This window comes from Eptesicus fuscus, chromosome 13 (genome assembly GCF_027574615.1).
Source record: "Eptesicus fuscus isolate TK198812 chromosome 13, DD_ASM_mEF_20220401, whole genome shotgun sequence".
Lineage (NCBI taxonomy): Eukaryota > Metazoa > Chordata > Mammalia > Chiroptera > Vespertilionidae > Eptesicus > Eptesicus fuscus.
In genome coordinates this window covers 83,674,930-83,694,612 of record NC_072485.1, presented here as the reverse complement: position 1 = coordinate 83,694,612, position 19,683 = coordinate 83,674,930, and the positions used below count along the sequence as shown (strand labels likewise).

At 63.0% G+C, this 19,683-nt stretch overlaps 1 protein-coding gene across 1 annotated transcript in view; it reads right to left on the bottom strand.

Moving 5' to 3' along the window:
- Window positions 1-19,683, bottom strand: part of OSBPL5 (oxysterol binding protein like 5) — a 50,043-nt gene that overhangs the window by 12,214 nt on the left and 18,146 nt on the right. Inside the window, exons 3-14 of the mRNA XM_054725489.1 lie at window positions 19,318-19,400; window positions 15,726-15,806; window positions 15,373-15,474; window positions 13,061-13,264; window positions 12,074-12,158; window positions 10,971-11,142; window positions 10,281-10,476; window positions 9,675-9,859; window positions 9,269-9,350; window positions 7,165-7,263; window positions 6,820-6,916; window positions 6,408-6,506 (exon numbers count right to left, since the gene is read on the bottom strand). Coding sequence (XP_054581464.1) covers window positions 6,408-6,506; window positions 6,820-6,916; window positions 7,165-7,263; window positions 9,269-9,350; window positions 9,675-9,859; window positions 10,281-10,476; window positions 10,971-11,142; window positions 12,074-12,158; window positions 13,061-13,264; window positions 15,373-15,474; window positions 15,726-15,806; window positions 19,318-19,400 — 1,485 coding nt within the window. The remainder of the gene's footprint in view (window positions 1-6,407; window positions 6,507-6,819; window positions 6,917-7,164; window positions 7,264-9,268; window positions 9,351-9,674; window positions 9,860-10,280; window positions 10,477-10,970; window positions 11,143-12,073; window positions 12,159-13,060; window positions 13,265-15,372; window positions 15,475-15,725; window positions 15,807-19,317; window positions 19,401-19,683) is intronic.

Here is a 19,683-nt window from a genome sequence, read left to right as displayed (position 1 = left end):
AAAATACACTGACTGAAATAAAGAATAATATACAGAGACCTAAAAGCAGACTAGAGGATTGCAAGAACCAAGTCAAAGATTTGAAATACAAAGAAGCAAAACACACTCAACCGGAAAAGCAAAAAGAAAAAAGAATCCAAAAATATGAAGATAGTGTAAGAAGCCTCTGGGACAACGTCAAGCGTAGCAAAAATCAGAATTATGGGGGTGCCAGAAGGAGAGAGAGAGCAAGACACTGAAAACCTATTTGAAGAAATAGTGACCAAAAGCTTCCCCCACCTGGTGCAAGAAAGAGACTTACAAGTCCAGGAAGCGCACAGAACCCCATGCAGGCCTCCCCTGAGCTGTCGGGTCAGCATGTGGCCCTCAGGGGCGGCCGGCGTGGCGGTCTTGCAAACTCACAGACCTAAAGTCACCACAAAGGATGGCCTGAAATTAAACGTTAACTAAAGCAGTGACGGTGGGCAGTTCCGTCCTAGGCTGGAATCTTCCCAGACAAGGTCAACCTTTACCCTAACCGAGCCTGTCTGTCTTTTTGCATCTAAGATAACATTCCTGTGAAATGTCAGGCTAACGTGTAACTTCCCTTTTCCCGCCCCCTCGGGGCACAGCCAAATGCCCTGGGCGCCAGGACAGAGACCGCACATTCCTTCACTGTCACTGTCGTCCTGTTAATTGTGGACGGTTAACTATCCCGCACTCACCCACGTAAAAGCAGCAGGTGTCCATCATTTCACTTTTTATCCAATCCCGGAGGTGCCCCTCCGTGGCCTTCTCCCGCCTCCCTAATCGCTCACCAGTGGACTTCACGGAACCCACCTGCGTGCCTCCTTCGATGTCATGTATGAAACAAGGCGGAAGCCCGCCCTTCTCCGGAGCGTTATCCCAGGCCCCGAGATTCTGCTTCCCGGTGATCGTGGGCAGTTCGGCTCAGATAAGCTCACAACTGTCCCTTACAGGGTGGGATGTCTCCACGTTCACATACGCACAGCGACACGAGGAGACTGCAGACGCGGCCACGGAGCAAGGAGGAAGGACAGAAGGCGCGTCTTCCCGTTTCCCTGCTGTCGCTCCCACAACTTATGAGAAGCACCTGGGAGTCGAACCCCACGGCTGTGGGCCCCTCGGGTTCAAACAGCCCTTCTGCTGCAACTGGGGACAAGAGAAGCTACTCTCAAGGCTGCAATTTAAAATATATATATTTTTAAAAAATTGATTTCAGAGAGGAAGGGAGAGGGAGAGAGAGACAGAAGCATCAGTGATGAGAGGGAATCACTGACTGGCTGCCTCCTGCACGCCCCCACTAGGGAGCGAGTCTGCCATCCAGGCACGTGCCCGGACCCGGTCAGGAATGGAGCCCTGCCCTCCTGGTTCACAGGTCAACACTCCACCACCAGGCCGTGCTGGCAACCCACATTCTCACCTGCACCCCCCGCCTCCCTGCTGGTTCCACAGCTCAGGGGTACTGAGTGGAACGTCCCTCTCTCCTCCCCGTCAACAGGCCTCCTGCAAACTCTGTAACTTTCACTCCGAGCTCTTTCACAGCAAGCACGTCAAACTCGCGGCCTGTGGCCCACGATGGATATTTTTGTGGCCCGGCCAACGTAACGGTAAGAAACATTTCAATAAAAACTTCGTAACCTGATTTTTGCCATATCCTGTGAAACATAACCTATAACTATAAGAGGCTAATAGGCTAAGTGAACAACCATCCGGGTAATGACATCACGTAGCAACGCCCGGCTTCCTCTCCCTGGCGACCAGCCTCCTTGGGGTTTCCTCAGCCCAGGAACACAGCCTGCTTTACAGCCCGGTGCAGACATTTCACACTTTAACCAAATGCCTGTGAAGCATGTTCCCTGCCTCATCTCATTGGACCCTCACAGAAGTCCTGGAGCAGGTAGACAGGAGACTCGGCGGAATCCTATTTTCTTTTCATTAGCCGGAAAACGGAGATTTAGAAAGCTTAGAAACTTGACCCGACTGAGAAGAAGTAAGAAATGGTGGACCTTGAAAATGACTTTAGGTTTTCTCACTGCGCAGAATATAGTCAAAGACTGCTGCAGCTAAATATTTTACCCTTTGTTCTCCCTGCGTGATCTGCAATTATAATCTGCTTCGTGCTGGTATTTCCTGCTGTGTTGCTGACAATTACCTGTAAGAGAAGCTGGGGTGCTTCCCTGGGCTGGAAAAAGTTTAGCTAAATCAGAAAGCAAGTCTAATTAAGCAAGTTTACTCTATATCTGTAAAAGGCTAAGTTGACGCACACATGCACGATACATATAAAGCTCTCGATGGTGCCAATGGCATGTGTGTGTTTCGATCTGTCATTGTCGATCATGAATTTGGTTGACACTTCTATTATAGAGAAAGGGCGAATAGCGATATTAAAATATTTCTCCTAATTAATTTCATTTCAATGTGCATGAATCCGTGCACCAGGGCACAGTTATTAATAACGAACTACAATGTTCATTAATGACTGATGATTATAATCGTGTTGGATTCATTTCCCTTACTTGCAGGCGCACATTTCTCTCCACCAACACCAGCCGCGAATATTTAACAGCCGATGCCACATCATTAGTCTTGGACTGACTTGTTCAGTGTGCACAACAGGAAATATTTCGCTTTCGGAGAACGAGAAAAACAGGTTTATTTGCGTTACGCTTATTAATTTGTGCAGTTATTCAGCGTCTGGTAAGTTCATGTTCTATTATTCTATGCTAACGATGACTCGTTTGTTTCAGCCCTTTGTATTCACACGTCTCTATCAAAATAAACCTATGTTTTTGTTTTTTTTATTGCTTTCAGAGAAAGGAAGGGAAAGGGAGAGAGAGAAACATCAATGATGAGAGAGAATCATTGATCGGCTGCCTCTTGCATGCCCCCTGCTGGGGATCAAGCCCGAAATCCGGGCCTGTGCCCTTGACTGGACTCAAACCCGGGACCCTTCAGTCCACAGGCTGACGCTCTAGCCACTGAGCCAAACCAGCGAGGGCTTAACCTACGTATCTATGAACATGGACGCTTTTGTTTTTTTGTGGCTACATACACGTAAACCTTGTCTGGCCCGCGTCAGCCTTTGAGTTTGACGGGCTTGCTCTACGGGCTCGGGACGAATACCGCAAAGACACGTCCCTGGGACCGTGCCCGACTGTCTCCTGAAGAAATAACAAAGCGCCCCCCCGCCCCCCCCCGGTCCCCCCCCCCGCCCCAGGTCTGCTCAACTTCAGGCCCCGAGCCCCCCCTTCCTGGCCTGAGGCTCGAAGAGGAGGAGCGTTTTGTGGCCTCGCACTGACCAGCCAGGCCCCGGACGTAAACGTGAACTTCCTCTCTGCTTCCCTCTCCTCTCCGCTGTGACTTCTTCCACGGCCACGTCACTGGCCTCCCTCCCCTCCGCCCCCAAAACAACCCTAACACAAGGTACGAGAATAGAACGGGCTGGAAATGGACCCACGGAGAACGTTAGGGGAAAACCCACACAGAACACCAACACCGAACTCGGGGTAACCCACGTGGAAGGCCGGCCGACGATCTGGAACGCTCAGAGGCCAGAGGCAGGAGGGAGGCGGGGTGCAGCGACGGCTTCACACAGTGGCTCCTGATGTGGGGCGCACGCCCACAGGGGCAATGGGGTTTTTAAGGGGGGTAACGAGGAATGAGTTACTCACTGTGAGTTTTTGCATTTCCTGTGGTCCCCGGGGCCTCACATACAGCGTATAAATACACACTGTGACATATTTGTGCATTTCAGGTCTCTATTATATTTTGAAACATTACTTGCTATTTTTTCTTATCACTCCCTATTATTACTATTATTTTAAAATATATTTTGTTGACTTTTTACAGAGAGGAAGGGAGAGGGACTGAGAGTTAGAAACACTGATGAGAGAGAAACATCGATCAGCTGCCTCCTGCACACCCCCTACTGGGGATGTGCCCGCAACCAAGGTACATGCCCTTGACCGGAATCGAACCCGGGACCCTTCAGTCCGAAGGCTGACGCTCTATCCACTGAGTCACACCGGTCAGGGCACCTATTATTTTTTAAAACAGTTTCTCAGTGCTTTCCTCCTCAGGACTTCCGCTGTCCTGGCGTTCTTTGATTTTCCTCCTTCGTGGATGCCCTGTTCTGTGGAGGCTTGTTTGGACCAAGTTCATGGCCCTTTAGGCTTCCTCCACGTGAATAGGGGTTCGCTTTTTGAATAAGGATTATGTCACAGGGGGGCATCAGGATTTTAGAGACGCTTAGGTGGGCGTGGCGGGAAAAAGGTGGGGGACCCCTGGTTTAACATATCTAAGTCTAGAATAAACTGAAGGAACGAGGGTGAGGTGGTATTCCAAGAATAATGGCCAAAAAGAAAGAAAAAAGAAAAAGAAGAAGAACTAAAAAACTTCCAGACTTGGTCAGAGCCAGGAAACCTTATTGAGAAAGTTCAGACAAGCCCTGGCCGGGCAGCTCAGTGGGTCAGAGCGTCGTCCCAACACGCCAAGGTCATGGGTTCGGTCCCATCAGGCACATACAAGCATCGACCAATGAACGCACAGATCAGGGGAGCAGCAGATCCAGGTTTCTCTCAAATCAATACATAAACATTTTAAACCCCCCAAAGCCCTCAAACTGCAAAACTAAAAAAGTAACCCAGAGCCCTGGCCGGGGTGGCTCAGTGGACAGAGCGTCAGCCTGAGGACGGAGGGTCCTGGGATCGATTCCCGTCAAGGGCACGGACCTCGGTGGCAGGCCGGATGCCCAGCTCTGGTCAGGGCACCTGGGGGAGGCGACCCATGGCTGTGTCCCCCTCACATCGATGTTTCTCTGTCTCCCCCCGCCATCCCCCCCCCGCCCCGTCGGTTACGCAGGGGGCCCATGTGGCAAGGGCCTCTACATGTCTTAGGCCCGTGGTCGGCAAACTCATTAGCCAACAGAGCCAACTATCAACAGCACAACGGCTGACATTTCTTTTGAGAGCCACATTTTTTAAACTTAAACTTCTTCTAACGCCACTTCTTCAACATAGACTCGCCCAGGCCGTGGTGTTTTGTGGAAGAGCCGCACTCAAGGGGCCAAAGAGCCGCCTGCGGCTCGCGAGCCGCGGTTTGCCGACCACGGTGTTAGGCCGTCTGGAAACCCGGGGGGCTGAGCCCCCACGTGGCGCCAGCACCAGGGAGGGGAGCCAGCGCCGGCACCGACTGCAGCGGGCTCTGCGGCGGGAGCTCTCCGGCGGGTCCGGTCCCAGGCAAGGCCGAGGGAAGGGCTGGGGAGCGAGAGCGAAGGTTGGCGGCGAAATGACCACAGGTCAGTCCCTCCGCGGAGAGGACCGACCACGACAAAGACGCCCCGAGCTGCCGCGGCCCGAGAGGCGTGGAGGGACCTGCACTCCCAGCCGCCGTCAGGGAGCCGTCTGAGCGCCGCTGCCCTCTCAGTGCCCAGCTCCACGCCTGAGAAGACCCGCGGCTGTGGGGGGCGGGGACAGACCTCCAGGCGGGGAAACTAGTCTGTGGCTTTATAACGGCAAAAACACGGCACGATGCCTTTGTCCGAACCCAGAGCACGTACCGGGCAAAGAGCAACCCTGCCGTGAACTGTGGGCTTTAATTAATAACAATGTATTATTATTAATGTGGACTTTAATTAATAATAATGTATCAGCCCTGGCCGGGGTGGCTCAGTGGACAGAGCGTCGGCCTGTGGACTGAAGGGTCCCAGGTTTGATTCTGGTCAAGGGCACAGGCCTGGGTTTCAGGCTCCATGGGAACTCTATGTACTTCCTGGTTAATTTTTTTTGTAAACCTAAAACCTCTATAAAGAATAAAGTCCAAAAAAAAACAAAAACAAAAACAAAAAAAAGAATAAAGTCCAGCCCGGCCGGCGCGGCTCAGGGGTTGAGCATCAACCTATGAACCAGGAGGTCAGAGTTCGATTCCTGGTCAAGGGCACATGCCTGGGTTTCGGGCTTGATCCCCAGTGTGGGGCGTGCAGGAGGCAGCCGGTCCGTGATTCTCTCTCTCATGGATGTTTCTCTCTCTCTTCCTCTCCCTTCCTCTCTGTAACCAATAAAAATCTATTAAAAAAAGAAAAGCTCCATTAACTGGAAAATAACACAAGAAGCCCAAACCTGACTGCTCTGTGGGACTAAGACGCCAAAGACAACGGAAGATGCACAGGCAGCTCCAGAGAAAGCTCAGGTGCAACCGGCTGGCTGATGGGGAGGAGAGGGGAGGGGAGGGGAGGGGAGGGGAGGGGTGGGGAGGGGAGGAACACGGCCTGGGACGCCCTGCGGGGCTGAAGGTCCCGGAGGGTGAGGGCGGAATGGCCGCACCTTCCAGTAACCCGGCCGAGCGTCCACGGCCCGGACCCCTCCCCGAGGCGCAGCGGGCCCTCCCCGGGGACCCGGGGCCCTCACCTTTGCAGTGGGCGTAGGGCATGGTGAGCGTGTAGTCCTCGGCCCGGTGCAGGAAGGTGAGCGTGGCCTTGCCGTCCAGCAGAGCCGACAGCGAGTTCCCTGCAGATATGGGCGATGGGGCTGGTGAGCGGAGGGCCCCTCGGACCCGGGCCCCCCCCTCCCACCGATGCACGTGTGGCGGCGGCAGCCTCGCTCCGGCCTGGCTCGCCCTCTGACCCTCAGGCAGCCCTGCAGGGGATGGGGGGGCGGCTCCGCCTCGCTCAGGTTCTGAGGACTCCCCCACCCGCGTGGTCCCCGAGTAGGAGAGGCGGGAGGGGCGCACAGGTGTGTCCGGTCTTGGTGACCCCGAACCTGGGAGCTCCCCCTCCCCACCCCCCCACCCCCCGCCCCGTTGCCCGAAGGGAGGCCTCACCGTAGAACCGGGACCTGGCGGTGACGCTGCCGCTGATGCAGAAGCCGTCCTTCCGGTTGCTGACGTGGAAGGCGGACACGGGCGGGTGGTGGGACACCTGGGGGCACAGAGGGGGCTCCTGGAGCAGCCCCAGCAGCGGGCAGCCCCCTCCCTGCCCCGTCCCCCCCTCCTGCGCCTGGGCCAGGGAAGCCGGCCCGAGTCCGGGCCCCGACGCTCAGGGGAAGTGGGGTGCACGCCCCCGCCTACAGGCCCAGTCACGTGACGGGCAGAGAGGGGGGCCCCCGGGAAGCGTGCCCTGGGCTCAGAGCCCCCGCCCCCCCCTCCCCGCCCAGGCGCCGGCCTTGCCTGCTCCGCGACGTAGAAGGTGAGGCTGTGGGTCTGCGGGTGGAACCAGCTGCAGCGGAAGGTCTCCCCCAGGATCGGGTTGTAGGGCTTCTTGATTCCCTGCGGGACCCACCGGACGCGTGAGGCGGGGAGGCGCTTGTCAGGGGGTGGGGGGAGGAGAGGGGGGCGGGAGCGTGGACCCAGGGCCAGGCGGGGGGGCGTGGACCCAGGGCCAGGCGGGGGGGCGTGGACCCGGGGCCAGGTGGGGGGGCGTGGACCCGGGGCCAGGCGGGGGGGCGTGGACCCGGGGCCAGGCGGGGGGGCGTGGACCCGGGGCCAGGTGGGGGGGCGTGGACCCGGGGCCAGGTGGGGGGGCGTGGACCCGGGGCCAGGTGGGGGGGCGTGGACCCAGGGCCAGGCGGGGGGGCGGGGACCCAGGGCCAGGCGGGGGGGCGGGGACCCAGGGCCAGGCGGGGGGGCGGGGACCCAGGGCCAGGTGGGGGGGCGTGGACCCAGGGCCAGGTGGGGGGGCGTGGACCCAGGGCCAGGTGGGGTGCCCGCAGCCGAGGTCTCGGGAACGCACAGCCGGCACCTGGGAGCAGCCCCGCCTGCTTGGGGGACACTGCTTCCCGCTGGTGTCTCCGCCTCTGGTTCCGGGGGACCCGAGACCCTGACCCGGTCACCCTCCCCAGGACTCTGGGCAGAAACAGTGGCTTCTGCCCGGCCAGCGTGGCTCAGCGCTGACCTATGAACCAGGAGGTCACGGTTCAATTCCCGGTCAGGGCACAGGCCTGGGTTGCAGGCTCCATCCCCAGTGGGGGGCGTGCAGGAGGCAGCCGATCAGTGATTCTCTCTCCTCATGGATGTTTCTCTCTCTCTCCCTCTCCCGCTCCCTTCCTCTCTGACATCAATAAAAAAAAATTAATAAAAAAACAAAACAAGAAAACAACAACAGTGGCTTCTACTCGCCTGGCCCTGCCCCCTCCCTCCTCTTCTGCCGGGCTGGCCACCTCTGTGCTCCCCAAACAGTCCAATTCCCCCCCCCCGCCCCCCACTGCCGGGGGACCTAGGAGGGCTGTAGACGGGAGAGCCCTCCTTCCGGTCCCCATGTGGTCCAGCTCAGACCCCCGATCTGACGCCCTTCACAGCCCCCCGCCCCCCATCACTGTAGCTTTGCCTTCACCTCACCCCACAGACTGTGGGCTCCTGAGTGACAGCCACCGGCACAAGGCCCGGCCGCCACCTTCCCACCTGCCGGCAGCTTCCCATCATTCCTCCTCCCCAAGCTTCCCAGATCCACCTCCGAACTGACCCAGGTGCAACCCACGGCCCTGGCCCGGACAGCCTTGGAGAGGGGCCTCCCCCTCCGAGAAGCCCTCCCGGATTGCCCCCTCTGCGCCGACAGCCCCGGTGCTCCGTGCTGCTGAGTGTGTGCCCACCCCTGGCCCTGCGAGGGCTGTGGGTCCACCTCGGGGGCCTCGGGCAGAGCCAGGCGTCCTGGTTCCACACCCAGCCTGCTGGCTCACCCGGGCTGGCCCTGGACCTCCCTGAGCCTCAGTTTCCCCACCTGCACAGTGAATTGTGGAGCCAGAATTGTGGTTTCACACGGTGTTCCAGGGCACCCAGGTCTGTGGCAGGGGGAGGGGGGGGCCTGGCAGGGACGCAGGCCTCCCGGCACCCCCAGAGCTGCCTCAAAGGGCTCCAGGACTAGAAGCCGGGGCCCAGGGTCCAAAGCCCCTTTGCCGCCCCATGTACGTGGCAGCGGTTTCTTTCAGGGCCAGGAGCACCTTCGGAGGCCTGGCCAGGCCCGGGGACCCCCTGCAGCCAGTCGGGGCCTGTCCCCCACCTCTGAGGCCAGGGCCCCCCTGCAGCCAGTCGGGGCCTGTCCCCCACCTCTCAGTGCCCGGGCCCCCCCCCCTGCAGCCAATCGGGGCCTGTCCCCCACCTCTCAGTGCCCGGGCCCCCCCTCCTGCAGCCCGTCGGGGCCTGTCCCCCACCTCTGAGGCCGGGGCCCCTGTGGGCTGATCAGGACCCTCCGTGGCCGCGTGGGGTGGGGGTGCCCGGGGACGGGGTGGGGTGCCCGGGGACGGGGTGGGGTGCCCGGGGACGGGGTGGGGGTCCTCACCTTGGGCTTCTTGTAGAAGCCGGACAGGTACCACCGCAGCACCTGCTTCATGCGGCCGTAGGCGTCTTCCTCCAGCGCCGCCCTGGACGGACGGACAGACGGACGGACGGACGGACGGACGGACGGATGGATGGAGAACTCCCTCACTCCGCCTGGGCACCCTCCCTGCCCCTGATGCTCCTGTCCTCGCCCCAGGGGCCCGCCCTGAGGGGGGGTTCGGGGTACACAGAGGTGCTGGGTGGCCTCACCCCTGCCCACCTTGCTGGCAGGGACAGTGGGAGGAGGCCAGCCGCCCCGGGACCCTGCGGACACCTGGGTGGGCGGCAGGGCGGGGGCCAGGCGGGGGCCGGGTGGGGGGGGGGGCGGCAGGGCGGGGGGGCAGGGGGGCGGGGCCGGGCGCCCTCACCGGGAGAGCAGGTCGGCGTGGCAGTAGGCGTCGGAGAGCTTGCTGAGGAAGGAGCGGGGCTCCAGCACGAAGGTGGGCAGCGCCACGCGGGACAGGTCCATGCCCGGCCGCAGCTGCTTCAGCAGCACCCAGATCAGGCCCTTGTTCTCCTCCGACACCGTCTCCACCTGGGCCGCCTCGCCCGGCTGCGGGCGGAGGGCGTCAGGCTCTGGGCAGGGCCCGCGGGGGACGGGGGGGGGGGGGGGGGGACGCCAGGGGCAGGGGGCAGAGGCTGGGCTCTGGCTGGGATGTGGGTGTGGCTGGAGCCCTGGCCTGGGCCCCGGACCTGACCCCGACCCTGACCCCTTCCAGCTGTGTCTACCCAGTGGGCCCAGCCCCTCATACCTGCTGCCTCCTTCCTTGCCCACGGGCTGCCCCCCCAGCCCAGCCCATCTGGCCCCCCCACATCCTCAGCCCGAGCCTGGGGGCCCTCGCCAGCTCCCAGCATCCCCCCGAGTCCCTGCCCAGCCCCTGGGGCCCTGCGCGCTCCTCAGGGGACCCCGTGGCGGCTTCAGGGTGGGACAAGGTGCGGGTGACAGGGTGGGGGCTCGGGGGGGCGGCTCTCACCTCCCCCAGCTCCTCGTGGGCCTGCTCCACGTACGTGGTCCCTCGCGGGGCGGGGCCGCCGGGGGCCTCGGACAGGTCGCTCCCGCTCCCATTGGTCCGCGGGCTGTGGTCCTGGGCCTCGGGGTCCGAGTCCTCGCCCGCCTCCCGCTCCGACTTGTCCGAGAACGCGTCGTTCTCCAGGGAGGACCCGTTCAGCCTGGGGGCAGGCCCCGCGGCCCCTGGTCACGGGTGGGGCCAGGCACCCACCCCGCACCCCATCCCAGGTACCCCCATCCCAGGCACCCCATCCCAGGCACCCACCCCGCACCCCATCCCAGGCACCCCCACCCCAGGAATCCCCACTTGGGCGCCCCTCACTAGGTTTATTTTTTTAAAATATTTTAAAATTAATTTCAGAGAGGAAGGGAGAGATAGAAACTGCACGCCCCCACTGGGGATGGGGCCCCAAGCGGGGCTGTGCTCTGACCCGGAATTGACCTGTGACCTCCTGGCCCCTAGGTCACTGGGTTAGTCCCCGGGCAGCAGCGTCCGACACCACGGGCCCAGTTCACAGAGGAAGACACAGGCTCCCAGGTCCCCACGGAGCGAGGGTCGGTGCCCAGCGCACCCACACGAGGACACCCACCCACGAGTGCGGGGTCCGGGAGGGGACCCCGGGAGGGCTGACCCCACGTCCGCACCCCCACTCACGGGAACAGGTCCTGGTCGTGGATGGCGGCCGAGGGGAGCAGCCCGCAGAGCGAGGAGGGCGACCCGTCGGGCGAGGACCCGGGCTCCTGGTCGCTGCCGGGCCTGCTGGCGCTGAGCCGGAGGAGGCTGGAGCAGCGCAGGGCCAGCTCCAGGGCGTCCAGCCAGCAGCGGCCTGGGGGGAGGGGCTGTGAGCCGCCCACAGCCCAGCTCTCCACCTCCCCCCTTCCTCACCAAGGCGTCCCTGCCCCGGACCCAGAGCCAGGTCCCACCCACCTGGCTGCCCCGCCCCGGCCCCAGGGAGCCACCTCACCCCACCCCACCCCACCCCACCCCACCCCACCCCCGGGCTCCCTGATTCAGCTGCTGTGTGTGAGGTTATCAGCCTCTCTAACTGGGGGGCAGGTGCTACTGTCCACCTCTGCTCACGGAAACCGAGGCTGAGCGAGGTCCTGAGGGGCAGGCCCCTGGCCCAGGCCTGGCCCAGGACAGCAGGCTGCCTCCTTTTTTAAAAAAAATTATTTTTTAAATTGATTTCAGAGAGGAAGAGAGAGGAAGAGAGAGGGAGGGAGAGACAGAACATCAATGATGAGCCTTGGCCGGTGTGCTCAGTGGATAGAGCATCGGCCTGCGGACCAAAGGGTCCCGGGTTCGATTCCAGTCAAGGGCATGTCCCTCGGTTGCAGGCTCCTCCCTGGCCTGGGCCTTGGTTGGGGCTCATGCAGGAGGCAACCCATCGCTGTGTCTCTCTCACATCCATGTTGTTTCTCTCTGTCTCTCCCTCTCTCTTCCACTCTGTCTAAACATCAATGGAAAAATGCCCTCGGGTGAGGATTAACAAAACAAAATATCTACGATGAGAGAGAATCATGGACCGGCTGCCTCCTGCACGCCCCGCACTGGGGATGGAGCCCGCAACCCGGGCCTGTGCCCTGACTCAGAACCGAACCCTGACCTCCTGACTGGGACTCAACCACTGAGCCACGCCGGCCGGGCCGGCTGCCTCTTCCTCAGTGGAGGTGACCGGGCCTGACCGGGCCTGACCGGGTCCCTGGTCTTGAACCTACCGCAGGGTCACGGGACCTGCCGAGCAGGCGGGGACTCACCGTCCGACTCGGAGGCCGCCCTGAAGATCAGGTAGCTGCTGGGCAGGGGCTGCGTGATGGAGCCCACACTCTCGCCTCTGGGGCCCTGGGGGGCACAGACCCCGTCACCCGACACCCCGGGCAGCGGAAGCACACGCAGTCCTCGGCCTCAGACACACAGGCCCTTCCAGGCCTCGGGGTCTCCGGGCGGGGCGCTCTGCCCCCCACTTGCTGGCTCTGAGCTCCCCGACTTGGGGGCCAGAATCGGGATGTGCAAGTGCGGGAGGCCCAGCTAAACCGGACCCTCAGAGAGATAAGGAATTGTGGGGTTTGGGGTGAATCCTCGAGGGAGGATAATTGTTTTTCCCATGGATTTAGGGAGAGTGGAAAGGAGGGGGGAGGAGAGGAAAGAGAAACATCTATGTGAGAGACACACCAACTGTTTGCCTCCCGCCTGCCCCCCGACCGGGGACCAGGGAGGGGATTGAGCCCGAAACCCGGGTACGTGCCCTTGACCGGATCCAACCCTCGGCCCTTCCGTCTGTGGGTCGACGCCCTAACCACTGAGCCAACTGGCCAGAGTGACAACTACCTTTCTTTAAAAGCTTAAGCATATCCCCCGAGGTATTGGGGACATACTTATCCTAAAAGAGCTCCGTGTCTGTCTGAACCCATTTAACTGGCACCCCGTGTCCTGCATGGCTCCCCGGGGGCCCAGGACAGTCTCCCCTCACTCCCCCCCCCCCCCCCCCGAGTCCCCTCATGGCGCCCCGAGGGTCCTGCGTGCCTCCCGGGGGGCCCAGGCCGGCCCCCCCGACCCCCCGGCCCCCGCACCTTCACGGCCCCCCCGCCCCCCGGCACCTTCACAGCCCCCCGGCCCCTCGGTCCCCGGCACCTTCACAGCCCCCCGGCCCCCGGCCCCTTCACGGCCCCCCCCGGCCCCCGGCCCCTTCATGGCCCCCCCGCCCTCTGGCCCCCGGCCCCTTCACGGCCCCCCGGCCCCCGCACCTTCACGGCCCACACGGACTGGTCCAGCGGGTGGAAGAGCTTGAAGCAGAAGCCGTCCTTCTTGGAGGGCCGCTCCAGCAGCCGGCAGCAGCGCAGCAGGACGGTGCCCACCCACTGGCCCACGTCGGGCGTCTTGTAGATGAGCAGGGCGCCCGGCTTCAGCACGCACCACAGCTTGGTCCAGCCCTTCAGGGTCCCCCGGATCTGCGGGCGGGGCGGGCGGGGCGGGGTCAGGCCGGGAGGCCGGTGCCGGGGCCTCGGGGCGGCTCAGGGGCGGGCGGGGCGGGGTCAGGCCGGGAGGCCGGTGCGGGGCATCGGGGCGGCTCAGGGGCGGGCGGGGCAGGTGGGGCTCTGGCTGCGGGCAGAGCCTTTTACTTTTTTGATGTATTTTTTATGGATGTCAGAGAGGAAGGGAGAGGGAGAGAGGAACATCCGTGATGAGGGAGCATCATGGATCAGCTGCCTCCTGCACGCCCCCGACTGGGATGGAGCCCGCAACCCAGGCCTGTGCCCCGACCGGAATTGAACCTGGGACCCTTCAGTCCGCAGGCCGACGCTCAACCCACTGAGCCAGACCAGCCAGGGCACTTTGACCTTTTCAAAGTTCATAGGTCGTTCAAGCTCAGGGTCAGGCCCTCCCTGGGAGCGACTGACACTGAGCTGCGTCTGTGGCATGAGCCCCGACCGGACTCAAACCCGGGCCTCCCGGTTCACAGGCTGATGCTCAACCACTGAGCCACGCCGGCCGGCGGCTTTGTACATTTTTTTCTTTTTCAAAAAATATTTTTTTATTGATTTCAGAGAGGAAGGGAGAGGGAAGGAGAGAAACATCCATGATGAGGGAGCATCATGGATCGCTGCCTCCTGCACGCCCCCCACTGGAGACTGAGCCTGCAACCTGGGCCCCGACCGGGAATCGAACCCTGACCTCCTGGTTCACAGGTTGACGCTTAACCACTGAGCCACGCCGGCCGGCGGGTTTGCAGATGTCGGTGTTGGTCATTTCCTCTCTCGTTGTAAAAACGGGTTCACGTTTGTGCCCGATTTCTTATCCGTAGTTTTGTCGACACGTAGAAGGCAAAGGCGGCCGCACAGGCCCAGGGTCGCCGACGACCGGACACCTGTCAGGTGTGCCCCCCGCCCCCCGCACGGCATGGCGGGCCCCACGCTGGGGCTGCGGGAGCCACTGTTGCCTCAGCGAGGTCTGAACACAGGCCTCGCGCCCCAACCCTGGTCCTTTCTCACGAGTTCACCCCCTCCTCTGTGCCCAGGCCAAGGACTCCGCCGGCCCTCAGGGACCCCACCAGTGGGGCCCCACCCCCGGCTTAGGGGACAAGGGTCTTTGCAGACGGGGGCGAGTTTAGAAGAGACCACCCGGGGGAGGGGGCTCTGACCGGTGACTCCTCCTGTGCCTGGGACACAGAGGGGCTGGGGAGGCAGAGAGGCTGGGGAGGCAGAGAGGCCGGGACACAGAGAGGCAGGGACACAGAGAGGCTGGGGAGGCAGAGAGGCTGGGGAGACAGAGAGGCCGGGACACAGAGAGGCTGGGACACAGAGAGGCTGGGACACACAGAGGCTGGGACACAGAGAGGCTGGGACACAGAGAGGCTGGGGAGGCAGAGAGGCTGGGACACAGAGAGGCTGGGGAGGCAGAGAGGCTGGGACACAGAGGGGCTGGGACACACAGAGGCTGGGACACAGAGAGGCTGGGACACAGAGAGGCTGGGGAGGCAGAGAGGCTGGGGACACAGAGGCTGGGAGGCACCGTGGCCCCGGCCAGGACCCTGGAGCCTGAACTGGGGGAGCAGGGAGCCTCCCCGGAACCTCGGGGGGGGGGGGGAGCACGGTCCCGCAGGCACCTCAGTGTCAGGGCCTCGGCCTCGGGACCGGAGAACAAACTCTCTGGTTTGAAGCGATTGGTCAGGGCAGCCCCGGGACCCGGACACAGATTTGCACGAACAAACGCCTTCAACGGCCCGGCCGGCACGGTCAGGGGTGGAGCGTCGCCCTGTGAACCTGGAGGTCAGGGTTCGACTCCCGGGCAGGGCACATGCCCGGGTTGCGGGCTCCCTCCCCAGTGGGGGGCGTGCAGGAGGCAGCCGGTCCGCGATTCTCTCTCATCATTGATGTTTCTCTCCCTCTCTCTCCCTTCCTCCCTGAAACCAATGAAAACACATTAAAAGAAAAAAACACGTATCTATTAAAACAAATACACACACAAAACCAAAACCAACGCCCCGAACGGTCCCCTGAGCGGCTGAGTGTGCACGTCCCTGGGACAGTGCCCCCCCCCCCCCCCCCCCCGCGCCTACCTTCAGGCTGTCGGCCATGATGACCACGCGGGGGTCGGTCAGGGCGCTGAGCAGCTGCTTCGTGGCGCGTTTCTTCTCCTGCCGGTAGTTCTCCTTCTGCACCTGCTCGGGCGCCCAGCCAGCAGTCAGGGCACAGCCGGGCCTGCCCCCCCCCCCCCCCCCCCGCCCTCCCCGGGCTCCCGGCCCCGCCTGCGCCCACACCATTCCGCCCGGAGCAGGGGGAGGGGGGAGGGCCGGGCGTGGGGGTGGCGGCCTGGTCTGTCCCCTCCCCTTGGCAGGTGGGGGCGTGGCCTCACTGCCCAGGTGCCCATTCACCCAGCGGAGGACACACCTGGGCCCAGGCCCGTACCCACCTTGAGGGTTTCCTTCTTGGTGACCTTGGCCGTGGGGGACACACTTTCCTTGTCGGACCCATTGCCCAGCCCGGACTCCGCCTGCAAGAGACCCAGGGGCGGGGGCGTGGGCTGGGGCCGCCGAGGGCACGGCCGACGGAGCACTTGGTGGATCCGCGAGCAGGGACCCTAACACGCGCACACACTCACACACACACACACACACACACGCTCACGTGCACACACACACACACGCTCACATGCACACACACAGGCACACACACACACACACACACACAGGCTCACATGCACACACACACGCACAGGCTCACACACACGCACGCACCCACGGCAGCGTCATTCAGAACAGCCGCAAAGTGGAAGCAGCTGGAACGTCCCCTCTGATGGATGGACGGGCGGCCGTGGCCCACGGGCGCACGCAGCCCGGAGAGGGCGCGGCACTGACAGTGCCACCATGCGGAGGGGTCTCAGCACGGCCTGCTGGCCGCGAGCAGCCCACGTGAGGGACCACCCGGGGTGTGGCTCCCTTTACACGAAACGTGGGCGGATCCGGGGGGTGAAAGGGGCGCAGAGGTTGCCAGCAGCTGGGGGAGGGGAGGGCGGGGAGTGGTGGGTGCGGGTTTCCGTCTGGGGCGATGGAACGTTCTGGAACTGGACAGGGGGGAGGGGGCTGCACAGCGCTGTGGGTGCCCCAAATGCCACTGAGCTGTGCGCTTGAGGGTTAAACTGGTTTCATCTCCTTAACATAGAGAAGGTGCACACCCATACACACACGCACACACATATGTGCGCGCACACATGTACACATATATACGCATACACATGCATGCACACACACATGATTTAGAGTTCACCCCCAGGTGCTTGTGGGAACCGGGGTACAGAGCGCTCCCTTCTCTCCCCGCGCCCCCGACAGGGCACCGGCGGGTCTGGCCGCCCCCCGCCCCCCGCCCCCCGGGGCTTGGCTGGGACGCGGCTCCCGGCTGGTCCCGGCTCCCTCCCCGCGGCGGGAAGATGCTCAGGAGGAACGGAGCCGCCATGCGGGAGGTGACTCACTGGGCCTGGGACGCACCCACGGTCAGTGTTGGCGCAGGAAACGCGAACCTTAAGAGAGAAGTGACCGCTGTCCGGCCGGGGGACAGGGGCGCCGCCTGCGGCCTCGGCCGGGTCTCGCTCGGCCTGAGGAGGAGGGAACCCTGCGCCTGCCCCGGGCGGACGTGGGACGGACGCCGTGTGACCCGCTCAGAGGTCCCCGAGGCAGGCCCACAGACAGGAAGTGGGCGGCGGTGACGGGGTGGGGAGGGGACTGAGTGTCGGTTTGGGGGGATGGAAAGTTCTGGAGGTGGTGGTGACGGCTGAACCACATGTGAATGTAAATGCCACAAAGTCGCCCTGGCCGGTGTGGCTCAGCGGATAGAGCGTCGGCCGGTGTGGCTCAGCGGATAGAGCGTCGGCCGGTGTGGCTCAGCGGACAGAGCGTCGGCTGGTGTGGCTCAGCGGACAGAGCGTCGGCCGGTGTGGCTCAGCGGACAGAGCGTCGGCCGGTGTGGCTCAGCGGATAGAGCGTCGGCCGGTGTGGCTCAGCGGACAGAGCGTCGGCCGGTGTGGCTCAGGGGACAGAGCGTCGGCCGGTGTGGCTCAGCGGACAGAGCGTCGGCCGGTGTGGCTCAGTGGATAGAGCGTCGGCCGGTGTGGCTCAGTGGACAGAGCGTCGGCCGGTGTGGCTCAGCGGATAGAGCGTTGGCCGGTGTGGCTCAGCGGACAGAGCGTCGGCCGGTGTGGCTCAGCGGACAGAGCGTCGGCCGGTGTGGCTCAGTGGATAGAGCGTCGGCCGGTGTGGCTCAGTGGACAGAGCGTCGGCCTGCGGACCGAAGGGTCCCGGGTGGGATTCGGGTCCAGGGCACGTGCCTCAGTTGCAGGCTCCTCCCCGCCCAGACCCTGGTGGGGGCTGAGCAGGAGGCAGCCAATCGATGTGTCTCTCTCACATCGACATTTCTCGGTCCTTCCCTAACCCTTCCACTCTCTCTAAAAACCAAGAAGAAAACATCCTCGGGTGAGGATTAAAAATAATAATAATAATAAAGTAAACGCCATGGGCTGCGCACTAAAAAGGTAAGGGAGGGTCTGTGGTATCTATGTCACCGCCATTAAAAATATTCAAAAAATTATTCAAAATTCCAGACATGCGAATACATACACACACATACCCATACACACACACACACACACACACAGACCGTTACACCCACACAATCACACACGCAGGCACTTCCTGCCCCGGCCACAGCCCTGGCCGCGGTGGGAACGGAGGCTGGGCACCCGCTGCCGCTTCTGAGACGGACACGGGCAGACCATCCCCACGGACCCGGGCGCAGGCCGGGCAGGGTCCCAGGCAGGACAGGGTCCCCGAGGAGCAAGGCCGTGCTCGGGGCCCCAGGGCCGCAGGAGGACTTAGCCTCGGTCTGGGCTGCCCCCCAGCCCCGTCGCCAGGGCCAGAGCCACCAGCTGAGCGTCAGCGTGTGGGGCCCGAGACCCCGGGGGAAGAAGGGCCTGAAACCGCAGGTGGAGCCGGGCTCGGCCTCCCGGACGGATGGACGGCTCCGCTGCAGGGGGCACCACGGGCCTCGCTGAGGGGCTGCCTGTGTGTGGGGGGGAGTGTATGTGAGTGTGTGTGTGTGAATGAGAATGTGTGTATATGTGATCACATGTGACTGTGTATGTATGTGTGAGTGTATGTGAACGAGCGAGTGTAAGTGTGTGTGTATGTGTGTATGTGAGCGAGTGTGAGAATGAGCGTGTATGTGAGTGTGTATGTGAGTGTGTATGTGAGTGTGTGGGTGTGTATGTGAGTGTGTGTGTGTATGTGAATGTGTGAGTGTGTATGTGAGCGAGTGTGTATGAGTGTGTGTGTGAATGTGTATGAGTATGAGTGTGTATGTGAGCGTGTGGGTGTGTATGTGAGCGAATGTGTGTATGAGTGTGTATGTGAGCGTGTGGGTGTGTATGTGAGCGAGTGTGTGTGCACTTTCCCCAGGCGGCGCCCCTGCAGAGTGTCCCTGGCGGGGGGGACGCACAGGCTCGGCTGAGGGAGGAAAGGCTCACCCCGGGGTGTCCCTACGACAAAGGGCTGCTGTCGTCATGATTTTCTGTCCCGAACGCCACCTGCAGCCCCTTTCCCGGCTCCCTGCCCCCCACCCCTCCCCCACATCACCCCCACGTCACCCCAGGAGGGAGCTGTCACACGGCAGCCCTCCCAGCTTCTGTCTGGAATTCAACGCGGTCCCGTGCCATGTGCTGGGAGGGACAGGCTCCGGGGCCCTGCGTCCCCTCCTCAGCCTCCTGCTGCCCCTGGGCAGGCCCTCTGCCCGGGTCCCCCGTGGCCGGGCCCTCTGCCTGGGTCCCCGTGGCCGGGCCCTCTGCCCGGGTCCCCCATGGCCAGGCCTTCTGCCCGGGGTCCCCCGTGGCCGGGCCCTCTGCCTGGGTCCCCGTGGCCGGGCCCTCTGCCCGGGTCCCCCGTGGCTGGGCCCTCTGCCTGGGGTCCCCCGTGGCCGGGCCCTCTGCCCGGGTCCCCCGTGGCCGGGGGGCAACTTACCGGTGGCAGCTTCGCGGCGGAGCCGGGGGTCGGGGGCCCCTCCTCCCTGGACAGCGAGGGGCCGTTGTGCTCCACGTCCGTCCCTGCGGGAGAGCCGGGTGAGCCGGTGGCCGCCGTGGGGGGCAGGCAGCCGCTGGGAGGTGGTCGCACTCTGCCTCCTCCCCGCCTGGCGTCCCTCCCCGAGCTCCCCGCCCGAGAGCTGGGCCGGGAGGCAGGAGGGGGCACCGGCCTGCACATGCCCTGGCTGAGGCCCGGAGGCTAGAGAGGTCCCCCCTGACCAGCCCCCCCTGATTAGGCCTCCAGCTGATCAGGATCCCCCTTGACCAGGCCCCCCCCTGACCAGGCCCCCGCCTGACCAGGCCCCCC